The following is a 19,628-nucleotide window of genomic DNA, read 5'->3' as shown; positions in this document are numbered from 1 at the left end:
ACTTTTGTTTGCTGTGTCTCTTTGGTTAGTCCGTTAGTTCTGAGCGTACATTCTCATGCAGTTAGTAAGTCTGTTGTTTTTGTGTCCCTGTGGTTGTAGTTGAAGCCTTTGGCTAGTACAGTCTTTTCTGTGTCTGTAACCTGTCTGTTGAAGAGGAGTCTAACCCAAGTGCCTGTTGTGTTGTCTTCTCTGCTGTTAGCTTAGTCATTTTGTCTTGTAGTGCCGTTCTCTTGCTGTATGTAGTTCTGTTGTAACTTATGTTGATGGCCTGTTCAATTGTCACAAAATTACAGCAGCAAGCACCAAAACATACACAAGAGAAGGTGCATTAGGACCCTATTCAAAAGTGCTACAACAAACTGCAGTACTCCAGACCTACAAAGGGAAGAAGAAGAAGACCTCTACAGAGTATTTGCCAAGAACTGATATCCCCGCAACTTCATCCGCAGATACCAACAGACAAACAAAGTGACGAGGATACACCATGACCTAACTCACTAACCACGCTACCTTACATAAAAAACATCTTGGAACTGACAGTTAGACTTCTCCGACCATCAGATTCATGACAGCCACACTCAGACAGCAACTTATCAGGACAAAGGACCCTATACTCATCATATGCAAGACATGTAATTTACAGGATTCCATAAAAAGACTGCACGAAACACGATACATGGTGACCCCCATATTCGCTTAATCATTTTATGTGGTTTCAGTTACCTGGTTTACTCCAGCCTTGAACATATTATAGGGAACCTTCTGGAACGAGGGACCAGAGGTCTGCCAGGAAGGTATATTTCCGATTGAAATGTTTGGGTTCACTCCTGTCTGTGGTTTCGGGCTTCCGCCGTAGGTCTTGAAATGTACCCCCCACGGGTACAAAGCGACTACTATCTAGGACAAACAGGCAGACAACTAACAATCCACATCCATGAACACCAACTAGGCACTAAACCCTATGACCAGCTGTCCCTCGTAGCCATAAACACAGATGACCAAGGACCACAAATTCGACTGGGACAACACAACAATCATAAGACAAACTAAACAGGGCAGCCAGAGAATTTCTAGAAGCGTAGCACTCATCCACCAACTTTATCAGCAAGCACATTGACCTGGACCCAATATATCGGCCACTACAATGAGCAATCAGAACTGGCAACCGGAAGCAGCAGGAATGGAGCTAAGTAAATTCCAGAAGAGGCAGAACAGCAGCGCTTCACAGGAGGCTCCAAAGCAACGAAGATGTCATGTAGACAGAGAATGAAACTTCTGCAAATCAATGTCCCAGCTCGATGAACATACTCACAACCATGCCAACCGGCACCCAAACTACAAATCTTTACACAAACCTTGCTCTTGTTAAAGTTGTGAAGGCAACTGTATGAAGTCCTGTTACAACTGTGTAGGCACTACACCTACAGTAGTTTGGTTCTTGTATTTGAGAGGATATTATCAGCATTGGTGACGGTGAATGTCTTTTGAACTCTGATTTCTGGGATGATCCTGTTAACTTATCAAGAATGACTGGCTAAACCAATCAGATCTTTATTTGTTAGAGTTTAGAAGAATGAGGGTGATCTTATTGAAGCACATGATATTATGAGGGGACTTGACAGGCTAAATGTTGAGAGGGTGTTTCATCTAGTGTGAGAATCTCAACCTCAGGGATATAGTTACAGAATGAAGGGCACTCATTTAAAATTGAAATGCATAGGATTTCTGTGTAGAAATGTGTAGTATAGTGAATGTCTAGAACTCTTTATCAGAGAGATTTGTGGAAGCTAGATCACTGAAAATATTTAGAAAGGGCTTAGAATTTTGAAATATCAGTTAATTAACAGTTATGATGAGCTGGCACAAAAGAGTTGAGGTCTGGAGTAGTTCAGCTACATTCTTGAATGGTTTTAGGGGACAAATGGCCTACACCTGTTCCTATTTCTTATGTTCTTCCAAAATTGTGAGGTAAGTTGGTGCTATTTCATTCTTTGGAACAATGTTTAGATTAAATATGCAATAAAACAGTTATGCAGTTCAGAATTTAGACCACTTTGAACATTCTATATAATTGTTTTTTTTTGCTTTTTAGATGGAGTTATCCCCCAGTCTTTTGACAAAAGAGTCTACGGGAAGGCCAAGCTCTATTTGCTTGGAGGATGCAGACAGTACATTTTCCCGCGAAGTGGATACTGTGGAAATGGAGCTAAGTGCACCAATGTTTTACCCAATGCAAAATGAGCATTCTACCAGCACAGAGAAGTAGGTATTCATTGACGGTATTAAATATTTGAGAACTGAAGTTTTTTCATCTGAATGTTAGCTTTTTGTCCATGGAACTGGTTGAATTTAAATCAGTCTATATTTCTGATTTACTTTACAATGACCAGTGTTTATCATTTATAATCTTAACTGTATGATAGACTGGAGTTAGAGATTTGACCCAGCCCATCCATTTAATTTTTTTTATTCCGGTGGAATTGTTTGTCATTGGGGAATGGATTGAAAGATATCTAAACAAGTAACATTCCAAATTGTTTAGCTTGATGGAAGCAGCTGCTAAAGAAAAAAGGAGACATTCTACTTCTTCAGTAAAAAGACAATAATAAAGATAAGTTGCTATAGGCAGTCACCCTTGCATATGATCTTGGAAAGCACTGCTTTGCAACGTATGCGGTTTTAAGAAGGAACAGAAGTTATATGCAATCATTTTATATTTAATCTCAACATTTAGTAAGTTTTTACACTGTCAAGTTCTGGCATCCATATAACAACCAGGACCCCAGTATCTTGAACTTATTGCACATTGACACTCTATCTTTCATTTGCACACCAGTGTTTATCAAGTAAAAGAGCCTCCAAAGAAGGTACTGGAGAGTGAATCTGAATGGGAAATTGTGCGTTCAGTGGAGAACAGTCCTGACAGTGCCTACTCAATGGATTCAGGCAGCAATGAACAGCAACAGGATGGTGAGAAATCCCCAAGATCATCATCATCATCATCATCATCTTTTTGAGAAGATAGTGGGTAGAGAAGAATAGAGTTAAATGTATTGATGTTAATAAAATTGATACTCAAACCAATTTGGCACAACTTAAATGTATTAAGGATATTGAGGTAGGCAGCTGAATGTATTTCAAAATTAATGGTAATTAAGTTTGATTTTCATCAATAATTTGTTTCACCAATTTTGTAGTTTCATCCATCTAAACTGGGGTTACACAAGCTGTTGGATTGAGTAACTTCTGTATGCAGACAGCTGCCTAGTTTGCCATCAACAGTTTCATTTCTTTCCAAACAGTTTTCACATGATTTTTATTCATTGAGGGGATATGGATGTTGCTGGCTGGGGCAGCATTTGTTGCCTATCCTTTGTAATTCTTGAAGGTGGTGATGAACTACCTTCTTGAAACACCATATGTTCACTGTTTCTTATCCCCTCACTACCATCACTTCTCTGGGAAAACTATCCCAGCTGATCAGTTTTTCTTCATAGATCAGATCCTCATATGATCCTAGTAAATCTCCTCTACACTGTCTCGAGTGTAATCACATCTTTCTATAATGTAGTGACCAGAACTGCATGCAGTACTCAAAGTTCTGCCATATCCAGCATTTTATGTAATTCCAGGATAACCTCCCTGATCTTATCTTCTATGCTTTGGTTTATTAACCAAGGCATATACCACGTTCACCTTATTTATCTGCCCTACTACCTTGGAACTGCGGATTTGCAGACCAAAGTCCCTCTGAACTTCAGTACTTTCCAGGATCTTACCATTCAGAGTGTAATCCCTTAACCTTTTAGTGTTCTCTAAGTGCATTACTTGATCTTGACCAGATGGGCCAATGGGCTGAGAAGTGGCAGATGGAGTTTAATTCAATAAATGCGCGGTGCTGCATTTCAGGAAAGCAAATCTTAGCAGGATTTATACACTTAATGCTAAGGGGTAAAAACAATGACGGCAGATGCTGGAAACCAGATTCTGGATTAGTGGTGCTGGAAGAGCACAGCAGTTCAGGCAGCATCCAAGGAGCTTCCGTCCTAGGGAATGTTGCTGAACAAAGAGACCTGGGGGTGCAGGTTCATAGCTCCTTGACAGTGGAGTCGCAGGTGGATAGGATAGTGAAGAAGGCATTTGGTATGCTTTCCTTTATTGGTCAGAGTATTGAGTACAGGAGTTGGGAGGTCATGTTGCGGCTGTACAGGACATTAGTTAGGCCACTGTTGGAATATTGTGTGCAATTCTGGTCTCCTTCCTATCAGAAAGATGTTGTGAAACTTGAAAGGGTTCAGAAAAAATTTACAAGTATATTGCTAGGGTTGGAGGATTTGAGTATAGGGAGAGGCTGAACAGGCTGGGCTGTTTTCCCTGGAGCGTCGGAGGCTGAGGGGTGACCTTAGAGGTTTACAAAATTGCGAGGGGCATGGATAGGGTAAATAGGCAAAGTCTTTTCCCTGGGGTCGGGGAATCCAGAACTAGAGGGCATAAGTTTAGGGTGAGAGGGGAAAGATATAAAAGAGACCTAAGGGGCAACTTTTTCACGCAGTGGGTGGTATGTGTATGGATTGAGCTGCCAGAGAAAGTGGTGGAGCTGGTACAATTGCAACATTTAAGAGGCATTTGGATGGGCATATGAATAGGAAAGGTTTGGAGGGATATGGGCCAGGTGCTGGCAGGTGGGACTAGATTGGGTTGGGATATCTGATCAGCATGGATGGGTTGGACCAAAGGGTCTGTTTCCATGCTGCATATCTCTATGACTCTAAATGTTATTCCCTACTATTTGCCCAGTTGACCCATCTATTAATAACTTCCTGCAGGTTAAAGCTATTTTTCTCATATTTACCACCCTGCTTTTGACATAAAGAACGTGTTAGCTACTTCTCTTGTTTCATATTCCTTGTTTTAAAAGATGTTTATTAGAAATAGAGGAGAACCCACCCCACAAAGGGTATTGTGAGTCTCCTTAAGATTATGTGGACTGCAGTGGGTCAAGAAGGCAGCTCATCATCATCTTCTGAAGGATAACTAGGGGACAAGCAACAACACCCATACGAGTGATTTTATGTGAAAAAAACTTTACCAAGGAAGATTGCTCCATATAAAGCACAATTGCTGCAGAAATCAGCATCCATGTTATCCTAATAGATTAAGTGGTTGTCATGTGGGGTTCGGTTCGAGCTTCTATTCTGGAAATACTGTTATGTGCCGTTTAGGCCTCAGTTCAAGTTGCGCACAAATGACATTAGAAATAGCTATTTGCATAGCTTCATACCATATGGCTTATGTAGGCATAGAGAAACATCTCTGCAGATGAGATATGACTAAGTCCCTACTTGCTACACTGGCAGCGAGTGAAGACCGGTTCCAAGGTGGAATCAGTAAAGGAGTTAGAAAGAGTAAAGAGATGAGCAGGAAAAGCTATCCTATCTGGATGGCTGCATCCTGTGTCAGTTAACACACTGGTATAAGTTGCAGGTGCCTTGACCACAAACAAAATCCAGTTCTCTTTGGATATGGGCTGGTGCCAGGTGACTGGGCCTTTTGCAACTGTGACTCCAGTGTTTAAAAATTGGAGTGAGATATCTCCCTGGCAACTTCAAGCCAGTCATTAGGGGAGAAATGTTAAGAAACTGTAATCCAGGGAAATTCATTCCAGGCCGATGGAAGCCAGCGTAATTGTAAAAGTAAATCTTGTTTGACTAGATTGAGTTCTTTGAAAAAAACTATATGGTTGATATTGTGAATATGATTATTTTAAACTGTTTGGTAGAGTATCACATAATAGGTTTGTAAAGCAAAATTGAACCCATGGGAGCAAGTGAACAGTGATGATGTGCATATGAAGTTGGTCAAGGAATAGAAAACAAAAAATCATATGAACAATGTGTAGAATTTTGTAAACTGGCCTCTCTAGCGAGTTCCACCATTTGATAAGATCTTGGAAAATCTATGCTTTCAACTCCACTCTTCTGCCTACTCTCAATGCTCTTTTTGACTCCCTTGTCAAAGGTTAAACTACAGTAAACAATGGGGAAGATAATAAGATTATTTGAGAAACATAGAATGGTGAAGTGAAATGCCTGAACGTATAACTGATTACACTTTAATACAAATAATTGAAGTGATGCTTATGGGTACGCAGCTATGAACAATCCTATGAAGCAAATTAAATAAATAGTACAGTTTTAAAGGGGCTGTAACAGCAGGATAGTTATGTAATTCAGTGAAGATAGTAAGTTAACATGCATATTCCTTTTGTTTGTAGAGAATGAGTTCTTTCTTTTGTATGAATTTATCATTCTAGCTATTTTACACTTCACATCAATAACTTGGCAAAGGGGAGTAAAGCTATGGTAGCTAAATTTGCAAAACAGCAAGTTAGATTGCATGTGTATTTTGTGAAGATGAGAAGTTTGCAGGCAAACACAGATGAAGTAAGTGAGTGGGTAAAAATCTGACTGATGGAGTATAATATGAGGAAAAATTAAGAGGTTATTCACTTTGGCAGGAAGATTTAAAATGGAGAATATTAGAGAATTACTATGGAACTCTGAGGTGCAGAGGGATTTATTGCTCTACTGTATGAGTCACACAGTACTGTACAATCGGTTTTTCTATAACACGATGGTTGTGTTCTTGTGCAACCCACATTATAGAAAAATCACGCTTTAGAAACAGCATTTTGTGTTGACACTGTAATGGCGTTACAGCCAACACATTTTAAAAGTTCATGCTTTAGAAACAGCATCCCCAATTTATCGATCGCATTAGTAAATTCATGTTGATGAAACGCGTGTTATAACAGAACGGCCTGTATCTAGGTACAACATAGAATCAAGAAGGCTGAAAGGGTTGGGCAACTTTGGAACACCACCTAAAAAGACAGTGGAGGTAGGTCATTAAATATTTTTAAGGTGGAGGTAGATTCCTATTGGGCAAAGGAATCCAAGATTGTTGGGGCCAAGTAGGAATGTGGAATTTGAAATGCAAAGAGACCATTTAAGTCCGAGTTATACAGCTCAGAAACAGATCCTTTGATCCAACTCGTCTCTATTGACAAGATATCCTAAACTGCTCTATCCCACTTGCCAGCATTTGGCCCATATCCCTCATCTTGTACTCCTCCAGAAGGCTTTTTAAATGTTGTCATTATATCTGCCTCCACCACCTTCTCTGGCAGCTTGTTCAGTATGTGCACCACTCTCTGCATGAAAACCTTGTCCCTCAAGTCCCTTTTAAATCTTTCCCATCTCACCAAATCTATGCCCTCTAGTTTTGGACTCTCTTACCCTGAGGAAAAAGACCTTGGCTATCAATACCCCTCATGATTTTATTAACCTCTATAAAGTCAACCTTCAGCCTCTGACACCTCAGGGAAAGAAGCTGCAGCCTATTCAACCCCTCCCTCTAGCTCAAACTCTCCAAACTTGGCAACATCCTTGTCAATCTTTTCTGAACCCTTTCAAGTTTCACAACATCTTTCTGAGAGAGACAAGGGAGACTAGAATTGCTCGCATTATTCTGTGAGTGGTCTTGACTTGTCCAGTACAGCCTACGATGAGCCAGGATCTCACTGAATGGTGAGGCAGGCTGCAGGGGCTCATATCTGATCTGTTCATAACGTGGTGAATTAAGCAGCTGTTCCAAACAACTGCTGTGCATGTGGGCTAAATGCCTCTGATCATTTTATTACTATATGAACACTTTATTAATAATGTATAAAATCTTTTCATATGCTGATGGTGTAAAGACTAGAGGATAATGGTAAACTATCTTGAGTGTAAAATCCAATGTGAGAATGAATATTTTTACGTAACAAATAGTAGTGACCGGGATTTCACAGCCCACAAAAGAAAATTGGTTAGGCAACAGATGGGCTGGCTGGATCGCTCCTTTGGGACCTGGCATGGACTTCATTTATTGCACAGAAATCATTAAGCTGGCTTTTATGTTAGAACTCCCACAAATTACTTTGTTGCTGGTTTTCTGTATGGTAGATCCAAACGTACAAAGTTTTTATTTGTTGAAACAGATACCAAATCAAAGCCACTAAGTGTGATCAAGGGTGTGGATGAGGGAAGTTCAGACGATATACTTTATATGGATTTTAGCAAAGGTTTTGACAAGATCCCACATGGGAGAGTGGGAAGGTTAAAGCACATAGAATTCATGGAAACATGGCAAGGTGGATTAGAAACTGGCCTGGTAACAGCACAAAGGGTATGGTAGAGATTATTTGAGTGACTGAAGACTAGTGTCCAGTGGTGTTCCACCAATATCAATACTGGGATCCTTGTTGTTTGTTATACACATAAATGATGAAAATGGGGTGGGGGCGGATGGAATACTAAGCAAATTTGCAGATGACATCAAAATTGGTAGCTGTTAATAGTGAAGAAGATGGTTGTAGCTTACAGGAAGATGGACAGACCAGTCACAGATGGTGTTCAACTCTGATAAGTGTGAAGTGATGCACTTTGGAAGAAGAAACAAGCTGAGGGGGTATTTAATGAATGACAGGACACTGAGTAGCATAGAGGAACAGAAGGATCTTAGGGTAATTATTCACAGTCTCTGAAATCTGCAGAGCACATGAATACAATAGTTAAGACGGCATATGGGACACTTGCTTTCATCAGTCGTGGAACAGAAGGATCTTAGGGTAATTATTCACAGTCTCTGAAATCGGCAGGGCACATGAATACAATAGTTAAGACGGCATATGGGACACTTGCTTTCATCAGTCATGGAACAGAGTGCAAGAACAAACAGGTAATGTTGGAGTTGTACAGACCATTGGTCAAGCCACAACTAGACTATTGTGTGCGGATCTGGTCAGCTCCATATAGGAAGGATGTGATAGCACTAAAGGAGGTTCACCAGGATGTCGCCTGGGTGGGAGAAATTGAGATAGTCTTGAATTGTTCTCTCCCGATTAGAGAAGACTAAGGGGGGACATGATTGAGCAGTAAAGGCAAGGTGAATAGACAGCAGCTGTTCACATTGATTGAGGAGTCATTTTGAAGAAGGCATAGTTATAGGCTAAGTGGCAGGAGACTTGAGAGATTTGGGGAAACCAAAGCCTTTTCACTCAGCAGGTGGTGGGAATTTGGAATGCAAACCTTTTTTAAAAAAAATTTGAATGAGTGCTTCATATGTCCTAACATTTAAGGATATGGGACAAGTGTGGGAAATTGGGATTGATGTGCTTTTAGTGGTACAGTCAGTTCTGCTATAACGCGATAGTCCCATTTACATGCAATCCCGTGTTATAAGAAAATTGTGTATTAGCAAAACTACTTAAACTAATAGGGCCGGAATCCTGTTATAGCCAATGCATGCTTTAAAACTTGGTGCTTTAGAAACAGTGTCCTCAATTCGTCAATCATGTTAACACAAATTTGCTATAACGAATCGCACATTATAGCAGAATGACCTGTAGTTGTGTTGGTGCAGACTCGATGTACCGTCGATCTTTTCTGCACTGTCTGAATCTATGAAGTGCATTATAAAAATTAGAAAGATACAGGCAAACCCTAATTATACTTTCCATATCTTTTATGAAACTACCCTAGATTCTGATTCTGTGGGCCAGCTCAGTTCTGATGGTCATTCTTCTGGATTGGAGGAAGAGGAGGAGCAATGCTGTGCAGTTCCACAGGAGTCGCATGCAGTAAAAACACCAGACCAGGAAAAATTTCTCAAGCACAACTTTGAAACCTTGGCTAATGAATTTTCTCATGGTAACAACCTGCATATATTATGACTCTTTTGCTGGTGCGCTTTGACTATTAACTATTTGTAGCAAGTGACTAAAATCAGTTTGTTAATTTGCAGAGAAATTTGACGGAACACTGAACGATTTACAGCCAAATGTAGAAAATGAAAGCAATTTCTTCCTGAATCCTCGTTTGAGTATCTCCGCAAGATTTCTGTCCCGCTGCCAGAAAAACAGCAGGTTAGTGTTATACTTTCCCAAGAATATTTAGAGTTTAATATTGTCTTAAAAAAAACTTGCAAATGTCTTCAGACTTTTGGTTATATTTTAACAACAGTTCACTTGAAGAACTGATTTGAATCATGTCTGAGATTTGCCTAATAATTTAAAAGTTCTTGATGCATTATACTGCATTACTTCTCCAGTGCATTAAGTCTTTGTCTAAAGCTCTGGCATTTCTGTTCAAGTTTGAGACTGACCACTTGAATTGCTGGTCTCTTAAGTTATATAATTTGAATTGTCCAATGCAAAATCTGATGTTGCACGCAACATATCTTCCAGACCCCATAGAAAATAGATTTGATTAAGATTTATTTGCAGAATTGTCCCTTTAAAGGTGCATCAAATTGTTGACTTTTTGAAAGACTACTTGAATTTCATATGTGCTGTCTTTTTCTGAGTGAATATTATTTGACATAGAGGCATCGTTTCTGAGTCTTATTTTTCACCTATGATCTGTATGCACATTTTCAGCAGAAATTGCTAAAATAGATTAAACAGTAGCAATGTTCACTTCTCCACTTTCACTTGGATACTTCAGTCAATTTGTGTTCCTGCCAGTTGCTAATGCAGCACAAATTACTGATAGAAGTCCCAACCTCATTGTTCTGCATATTGAAGCAAACTGGATATTGACATTTTAAATTAATTTAAATTCATCTTTACAGTTGAAAATCAGAAACTTATTTTCGAAAAACAAGATAATTCAAGATTGTTCTTCAGTGGAAATTTTAGGTCATTCAGTACTTTAAAATGATGTGTTTTAGACTTGTTATTTCAGGCACATGTTTTTCTGAATGTACTCTTTTTCCTGACAGAATGACAGCAGCCTTCCCTCCTAAAGTCCAGCAGAAGTTACAGCAACTACCAGATGTGAGTAGCTAATGTAGTCTCAAATAGTTTTTCAAATTTTCAATGAATAATGATTGTTCCACCCCTGTAAATGTATATGGTGATTATGGTGTTTCTTCTAATTCCGTAATCAATTTTAAATATCAAGTAGTTCACTAGAGTTGCGCTGAGTTCATATATTCTTATAAATACATTCCTGTGACTGCATTAATTCATCAACTTAAAGTGAGCATGAACTCTCGCAAATTAGACGACTGTAGTATTTTAGTGCCAGTTCTCTAGCTTGTTTCACTTTCATAATAAGTTTTGTGTTACTAGTGTGGATTGCAAGCTTATACAGGCTGGATTTTACATATTGCAATTAGTAGTGAGAGAAAAACTGCTAACCTAGGCAGATTGGCACTGTGCATCTTGACGCCATCGCCTGGTTTGGCGATAATTGTAACTCTTGCATAAATCCTGTAGTGCCAAATTAAATACCTAAAAGAAATTGAGTTTGCGAAGAAACTAGATTCATTACCTTGAAGTCGTGTAACTAATTAAATTTCTTTATTTGCTGAAGTCATAGTTGTAGTCATAAATCCATCATCAGATGGGTCAATTTTCTCTCAATGGAACAAGTTCAATAATTCTAGTTCTAAGGGAGCAGGTACTGTCCAGAATCTCTCTTTTTGTATAGTAGAAAGCAACTGTTGGCATGTCATCCCACTGCAGAAATAAAATTGAACTCCGTCCTGCCTGTTTTTGATATTTGGGCATCTATACTTTCACAGAGATCAGGTGATGGTCAGGAACCTTTCCTAGCCCAAAGATGTTGAGTTTAGTTCTCTTGAATGTGTTCAGCACACATAATAAAGTTAACTGTCTGCAAGACAGCTAATCATGCTGATGCCACCTACCACTGCACCCCCCCCCCCAATAATCCTGTAAATCTTTCCTGATTAGATAATCATTCAATTATGTTTTGAAACTGTTATGACACAGTGTAAACCTTCCTGTTTAATTTAAAACCAGCAACGCAGAAGATTTATGCCATGCAGTAATCTGTAAAATTCCAAGTGACCAAGATGTATTTAAAGTAAAAATTAACAACTTTATTTCTTAAAGTATAACAGAGAATAAATAACCAACCACTATTTATAATTTCTTCCTCTAATCTATCTTTTACCTTCCCTTCTGTAATACTAGTCCGATAAAACTCCCAATTAAGGTTTACAAAACAACAGTTCTTATCTCAAAACTAGGCAGCTTTCGTGCTTCTATTCGGATCTTCCTGTGTCTTCTTTTCTTACTCAGGAATTTCAGCGTCACAGGTTCCTGATCGAAAAGGTATTTTTAAGAGAGCTACTTTCAGGCCATCTGTTTACATGCTGGGCTTATCAGTTCTCCTCTCAACTGTTCAATTTTCCCTGGTCTTATACCCCCAAAGCATCGGATTGTGTCATTTAGCTTTTAAGATTGTCAATATACTGAATTCAAACTGGATTGGAGTTTGATATTCTTCGGGGGAATAATTTAAACTGATTAGCTGAATTTGAATTTGTGTTTTTTTTGTCTCATAGCAACTTAACAACTGCTGCTTGTTCTTGATCGAATGTTACTTTGTAAATTCTTCAGCAGTCGGTGTACTTGCCAAGTCCTTCACTGTCTTAAAGGTACACCCACATCTTCATAACAAAGTCATAATTGAATCTGCATACACCAAATTCTTGGGTAATACATTCAAGATCCTAATCAATTTCTGAAAATAGTTTCTCCCTGTTCACTTTTTTTTAGGTTCTTTTGACAATTGCTTTCACTTGTTCTTTGGTTCCTGCACCAATGCTTCATGATTTTGAATAATCCCATCAAATCTCCTCTCAACCTTCTATTGTTGAAGAACAGCTCCAATTGTTTAATCTACCTTTGTAACTGAAATCACTCATTTCTGGTAACCTTTTGTAAATAATTTGCAGCCTTGCCTTTATTTCCTCCTTAATTGGACATATGATACCAAGCTAAGGCTGTAAATGCTTAGATTAGATTAGATTAGATTACTTACAGTGTGGAAACAGGCCCTTTGGCCCAACAAGTCCACACCGACCCGCCGAAGCGCAACCCACCCAGACCCATTCCCCTACATTTACCCCTGCACCTAACATTACAGGCAATTTAGCATGGCCAATTCACCTGACCTGCACATCTTTGGACTGTGGGAGGAAACCGGAGCACCCGGAGGAAACCCATGCAGACACGGGGAGAATGTGCAAACTCCACACAATCAGTTCGCTGAGGCGGGAATTGAAACCAGGTCTCTAGCGCTGTGAGGCAGCAGTGCTAACCACTGTGCCACCGTGCCGCCAGTTACTCCAGTTAAGGCAAAATCGATCTTTTGTTAAGGTTTGTCATCACTTCCTTGCTTTCACGTGCTGGCCCTTTATTTTATAAAACCCAAATCTTTAATCCTTCCCCCACTCCTCCTTTCTGCCTTGCTACCTTCAGTGATTGTGCACATATACCCCCATGACTGTCTATGTTTATAGTTCCTTCATCATCTTTTTTATTGCTTCTCATTCCTCCTACCAAAATATGCCCTTCTCACATTAAATTCTACCTGCTAGGTCCCATTCCACAAACTTGTCTTTTGTCCCCTTGGAGTCTTACCGCTATCACTCTTTCAAACCACAGGACTTCCAAGTTTTGTACTGTGTACACAGCAAAGTCTAAGCCATTCAAACAAATTAAGAAGGTGGAATGATCTGAATACTGAGCTTTTGCGGACCCCTGCACTATATCCTTCTCCATTCCTAAGAACAGCAAAATGTTCTTTGATTCCTGGCACTAATTTCCCATCCATGCTGCCATTATCCCTTTTGTTGCATTGACTTGAATTTTGCTGACAAGCTTGGCATGTGAGATTTTATCAGAGTTTTTGGAAGTTCATGCACATAATGTCAAATGCATTACTCTCCATCTAGTCGCCACTACCTTACCAAAAAACTCCATTAGTTAAATACCTTTTATCTTCACACACCTGCTTTCCTTGATTAATCCACGGTGACTCTGAATTTTATTTTTGATTATCATTTCTAAAAGCTTCCCACCACCAAGGTTAAAGTGACAAATATATTTGCTAGGGTTGTCCTTTGAACCTCTTTGAACAAGATATACTATTTTCAAGTCTGTAGCCTTTGGACACACCCCTGTATCTGAGGAGGATCAGATGATTATGGCCAGTGTCTGCCATTTCCATTCTGATTTCCGTCATTTATCTTCACATACATCTGAACTGGATCTAGTGAGTTATCAATTTCAAGGACAGACAACTTGTCTAAAACTTGTTCTTTATCGCCTTTTTAGCCTGGCCAGTATCTCAATTATTCTATTTTGATGTGATGACATCTTGAAGCAAAGTGCTCAGTTTCTCAGTCATTCGTTTAACTTTCATGTCTAATTCTCCTTTTGGGTCCCTATTTGGTCCTGCATCTCCTTTTAACCACCGTTTAGCAATTTAACTGCCTATAAATTATGTTGTGATTCCCTTTTATGCTAGCTGACATTCCCTTCTCTTAGTCTCAGCTCTTATTGTGTTTTTAACTTCCCAGATGCCGTTTTCCATAGATGATGTAGTGGCATGATCATTGGGTTGGTAATCCAGAGGCTAAGGCACTTTCACTGGGGCACATGAGTTAAGATTTCACAGCAGCTGGTGGAATGTAAATTCACTTCTTAACTCTTGAATTAAAAGCTTGCATCAGAAACAATAACGGTGAAACTATTGCTGATTGTCCCTTCCAGAAGGAAATCTGCTGACCTTGCTTAATTTGGCTTTCACACCCACAGCAATGGTATTGACTATGAACTGTTTCTGGAATGGTCTGGCAAGCCTTTTAGTTGTATCCACTCCATACAGAAAAAACTAAGGACTGAAACATAGGCACCAGAAACTACAACACCACATTAAACCTCCTGTCAATCTCTTGGGATCTTGTTCCAAAATTTGGAGATCTGTCCCAAAGACTAGTTGAGCAACAGCCTGACACAGTTGTATTTGCTGAATCGTTTATCAAATAAATTTAACTAGTAACAACTTGGTCATTTATCTGGATGAGTGCATCTCGATCAGCTCTTGCAAAGTTTGACATCATCTAAGATGAAGCATGCTGCTTGACTGGCACCTCCTTTATCACCTGAAATATTCACTCCCTTCAACACCGACGCACAATGGCAACAATATGCACCATATACAAAATGAACTACAGGATGTCGCAAATGATCCTTTGATACTTTCCAAATCTGCAATGTTTTCCACCTCAAGACAAGGCAGCAGATGTATGGGAGTATTACCATTTGCAACATCTACACGTACTTGGAAGAAGGCTTGCAGATTGTAATATTATCCATACACGTGCTGCCCTTGTCTTTCTAGGTGGTCTAGATTGCAGATTGGGACGGTATCGTCAAAGAAACATTTGTGACTTTCAGTAGATTAGATTAGATTAGATTAGATTAGATTAGATTACTTACAGTGTGGAAACAGGCCCTTCGACCCAACAAGTCCACACTGACCTGCTGAAGCGCAACCCACCCAGACCCATTCCCCTACATTTACCCCTTCACCTAATACTACGGGCAATTTAGCATGGCCAATTCACCTAACCTGCACAATTTTGGACTGTGGGCGGAAACCGGAGCATCTGGAGGAAACTCACGCAGGCACGGGGAGAATGTGCAAACTCCACACAGTCAGTCGCCTGAGGCGGGAATTGAACCCGGGTCCCTGGCGCTGTGAGGCAGCAGTGCGAACCACTGTGCCACCGTGCTGCCTACTGCCACCGTACCACCCAGTTTATCTTGTATATAGTACATGGACTGTGACTTGAAACTGTATCACCATTCTTTCAACGTCACTGGGTGAAAAATTCAAGATTCCCTTGCTAACGTAACAGTGAGTATACCTACAGCACAGGGGCTGTAGCAGTTCAAGAAGATGGCTGAGGGCAATTTAGAGAACAGGAGTAAGATTAGGATGTTTGGCTCATTGAAACTGCTCTGCCATTCAATTTGATCATGGTTGATGCTCTATCTCAATATTATGTTCACACATTCTCCTCTTGCTACTTAATGTCCACTGCCTTCTGTGGTAGAAAATTCCACAGCTTCAAAACCCTTTGAGTGAAAGTTATTTTTAGCTCAGTCTTAAATTGTCTACCCTTATCCTGAAACTGACCCCTCTTCTTCTAGAAACCCAACTACAGCAACATCTATTCTGTCTAGCCATAGAATCATAGAGATGTACAGCATAGATATAGACCCTTCGGTCCAACCCCGTCCATGCTGACCAGATATCCCACCTGCCAGCACCCGGCCCATATCCCTCTCCACCCTTCCTATTCATATGCCCATCCAAATGCCTTTTAAATGTTGCAATAGTACCAGCCTGCACCACTTCCTCTGGCAGCTCATTCCATACACGTACCACCCTCTGCTTGAAAAGGTTGCCCTGCAGGTCTCTTTTATATCTTTCCCCCCTCACCCTAAACCTATGCTCTCTAGTTCTGGACTTCAAATTTTATATATTTCAGTCATATGCCACCTTATCCTTCTAAATTCTAGTAAATACAAGACCATTTAAAACTATCTCTTCTCACAAGATAGTCTTGCCACCCTCAGAATTGGCCTCATGAGCGTCCATCACATTTCTGACTTTAAATGCTCTTGTAATGAAACCAATGTATCATTTGCTTTCCCAATTGCTTGCTGCACCTGCCTGTTTATTTTATTGACTAGTGTACAAGGGCACCCAGATCATTTTGTATGTCAACACTTTCCAATATATCACCATTTTAAAAAATAATCCTCCTTTTCTGTTTTTCATAACTTCTTTGCGCACTCACTCAACTTATCTAAATCACCTTAAAGCTTCCTTTTACACTCCTCCCAGCTCTCAATCCACTCAGTTTTGTTGTTAGAAAACTTTGGCTCCCTCATCCAGGTAACTTCAATATCGTGAATAACCCAAGCACTGATGCTCGCTAGTCGTTGCCTGCTCTTTGAAGAGTACCCATTCATTTGCACTCTGTTTCCTGTTTGTCAACCAATTCTTGATCCCCACAATATAGATTAGATTAGATTAGATTAGATTTTCTTTTTAGATTAGATTACTTACAGTGTGGAAACAGGCCCTTCGGCCCAACAAGTCCACACCGACCCGCCGAAGCGCAACCCACCCATGCCCCTACATTTACCCCTTACCTAACACTACAGGCAATTTAGCATGGCCAATTCACCTGACCTGCACATCTTTGGACTGTGGGAGGAAACCGGAGCACCCGGAGGAAACCCACGCAGACACTGGGAGAATGTGCAAACTCCACACAGTCAGTCGCCTGAGGCGGGAATTGAACCCAGGTCTCTGGCGCTGTGAGGCAGCAGTGCTAACCACTGTGCCACCGTGCTACCCATTTGAATATATTATTCAAATAATTTAACTTTGCCCACTGTCCTCTTCTGTTCTACTAACCACATCGTCAGAAGTCCTTTGATAAGGCCCATCAGAAAAAGAATTCCAGTACATTTATGAAATGTATTTTCCATCTCATAAACTCATGCTATGCTGGCTTTGTCCAATCCTGTTGCTGTTTTCCAAATCTTCTATTCTCACTTGTTTTATAATGACATCTAGAATTTTTCCCAGTACTGATATTAGGCCAACTGGTCTATAATTAACTTTTACCGCCCTGTCTCCCTTTTTAAGTAGGATTACATTTGCCACCTCCCAATGTAGGAACTGCTTCAGAGTCTATAGAATTTTGAATGATGGCCACCAATGCATCCAGTATTTCCAGGACCACTTCCTTTCACACTCTGGATTGTAGACTATCAGGTCCTGGTTATTTGTCAGCCTTTAATCCCATTCACTTCAACAGCACCAGTTTCTTACACTCTATTTCCTTCAATTCTGCACTGTCACTAAACCCTTGGTTTGTTAATATTTCTGTATGATTATTTTTGTCCTCTTTTGCTGAATTCTAAAATACTCCAATCATCAAGTTTATAACTTTTTCTTGCAATTTTGTGTTTCTTCTGGCCAGAGTGCCACCATTTATTTTGTAAGCCATGATTGAGCCCCCTTTCCTCATTTATTTTGCACCAGGTAGGAATGAATATTTGTTATAAGTCATGTTTGATAATATAAATCCATTAGGTCTAGGGCTTTTGCCCGAAACGTCAATTTTCCTGTTTCTCAGATGCTGCCTGACCTGCTGTGCTTTTCCAGCACCACTCTAATCTAGAATATAAATCAATTGCCTATCCACTATCACGACTCCCCAGTCTGCCCTTGCCATATTTGGGTTATTTAAAAAGGAATTTAGCAGTGGGGGAGTGATCCTGTTGTTGTGGTCTGTGTAGCTGCCAGTGATATAGGCAACAATGTTTCTACATAGTTGGTATCAAGAGCTCGTCACGAAGTTTAAGATGCAGAACCTCTAAGGTAGTAATCTCTTGATTAGTACTTCAGCCAAGATGCAACCTGGTATTGAATAAATTGCATCTGAGAAACAAATTTTGCAGTTTGAAGTTAATATATGCTAGCACTAGGGAAAATGCCATTGGGACAGTCTGAATTGCAAACAGCTGGGGCCAGTGTTCAGCAAACATAGAACAATACAGCACAGAACAGGCCCTTCGGCCCATGATGTTGTGCCAAACATTTGTCCCAGCATAAGCACCCATCCATGTACCTATCCAATTGCCGCTTAAAGGTCGCCAATGATTCTGACTCTGCCACTCCCACAGGCAGCGCATTCCATGCCCCCACCACTCTCTGGGTAAAGAACCTACCCCTGACATCTCCCCTATACCTTCCACCCTTCACCTTAAATTTATGTCCCCTTGTAACACTCTGTTGTACCCGGGGAAAAAGTTTCTGACTGTCTACTCTATCTATTCCTCTGATCACCTTATAAACCTCTATCAAGTCACCCCTCATCCTTCGCCGTTCCAACAAGAAAAGGCCTAGCACTCTCAACCTACCCTCGTACGACCTATTCTCCATTCCAGGCAACATCCTGGTAAATCTTCTCTGCACCCTCTCCAAAGCTTCCACATCTTTCCTAAAGTGAGGCGACCAGAACTGCACACAGTACTCCAACTGTGGCCTAACCAAAGTCCTGTACAGCTGCAACATCACTTCACGACTCTTGAATTCAATCCCTCTGCTAATGAACGATAATACTCCATAGGCCTTCTTACAAACTCTATCCACCTGAGTGGCAACCTTCAAAGATCTATGTACATAGACCCCAAGATCCCTCTGTTCCTCAACCTCACTAAGAACCCTACCATTAACCCTGTATTCCGCATACTTATTTGTTCTTCCAAAATGGACAACCTCACACTTGGCAGGGTTGAACCCCATCTGCCACTCCTCAGCCCAGCTCTGCATCATATCTAAGCCCCTCTGCAGCCGACAACAGCCCTCCTCACTGTCCACAACTCCACCTATCTTCGTATCATCTGCAAATTTACTGACCCACCCTTCGACTCCCTCATCTAAGTCATTAATAAAAATTACAAACAGCAGAGGACCCAGAACTGATCCCTGCGGAACTCCACTTGTAACTGGGCTCCAGGCTGAATATTTACCATCTACCACCACTCTCTGCCTTCGACCGGTTAGCCAGTTTTCTATCCAATTGGCCAAATTTCCCTCTATCCCATGCCTCCTGACTTTCCGCATAAGCCTACCATGGGGAACCTTATCAAATGCCTTACTAAAATCCAAGTA

At 40.4% G+C, this 19,628-nt stretch overlaps 1 protein-coding gene across 2 annotated transcripts in view; it reads left to right on the top strand.

The window, feature by feature from the left end:
• Window positions 1–19,628, top strand: part of LOC122542905 (WD repeat-containing protein 62-like) — a 172,988-nt gene that overhangs the window by 127,053 nt on the left and 26,307 nt on the right. For both annotated transcript variants that reach the window (XM_043681047.1, XM_043681046.1), the window contains exons 23-27: window positions 2,093–2,262; window positions 2,837–2,970; window positions 9,585–9,752; window positions 9,847–9,967; window positions 10,825–10,879. In XM_043681047.1, the coding sequence (XP_043536982.1) occupies window positions 2,093–2,262; window positions 2,837–2,970; window positions 9,585–9,752; window positions 9,847–9,967; window positions 10,825–10,879 (648 nt within the window). The remainder of the gene's footprint in view (window positions 1–2,092; window positions 2,263–2,836; window positions 2,971–9,584; window positions 9,753–9,846; window positions 9,968–10,824; window positions 10,880–19,628) is intronic.

This window comes from Chiloscyllium plagiosum, chromosome 41 (assembly GCF_004010195.1).
Source record: "Chiloscyllium plagiosum isolate BGI_BamShark_2017 chromosome 41, ASM401019v2, whole genome shotgun sequence".
NCBI lineage: Eukaryota > Metazoa > Chordata > Chondrichthyes > Orectolobiformes > Hemiscylliidae > Chiloscyllium > Chiloscyllium plagiosum.
This window is presented reverse-complemented; position numbering and strand designations above follow the sequence as displayed.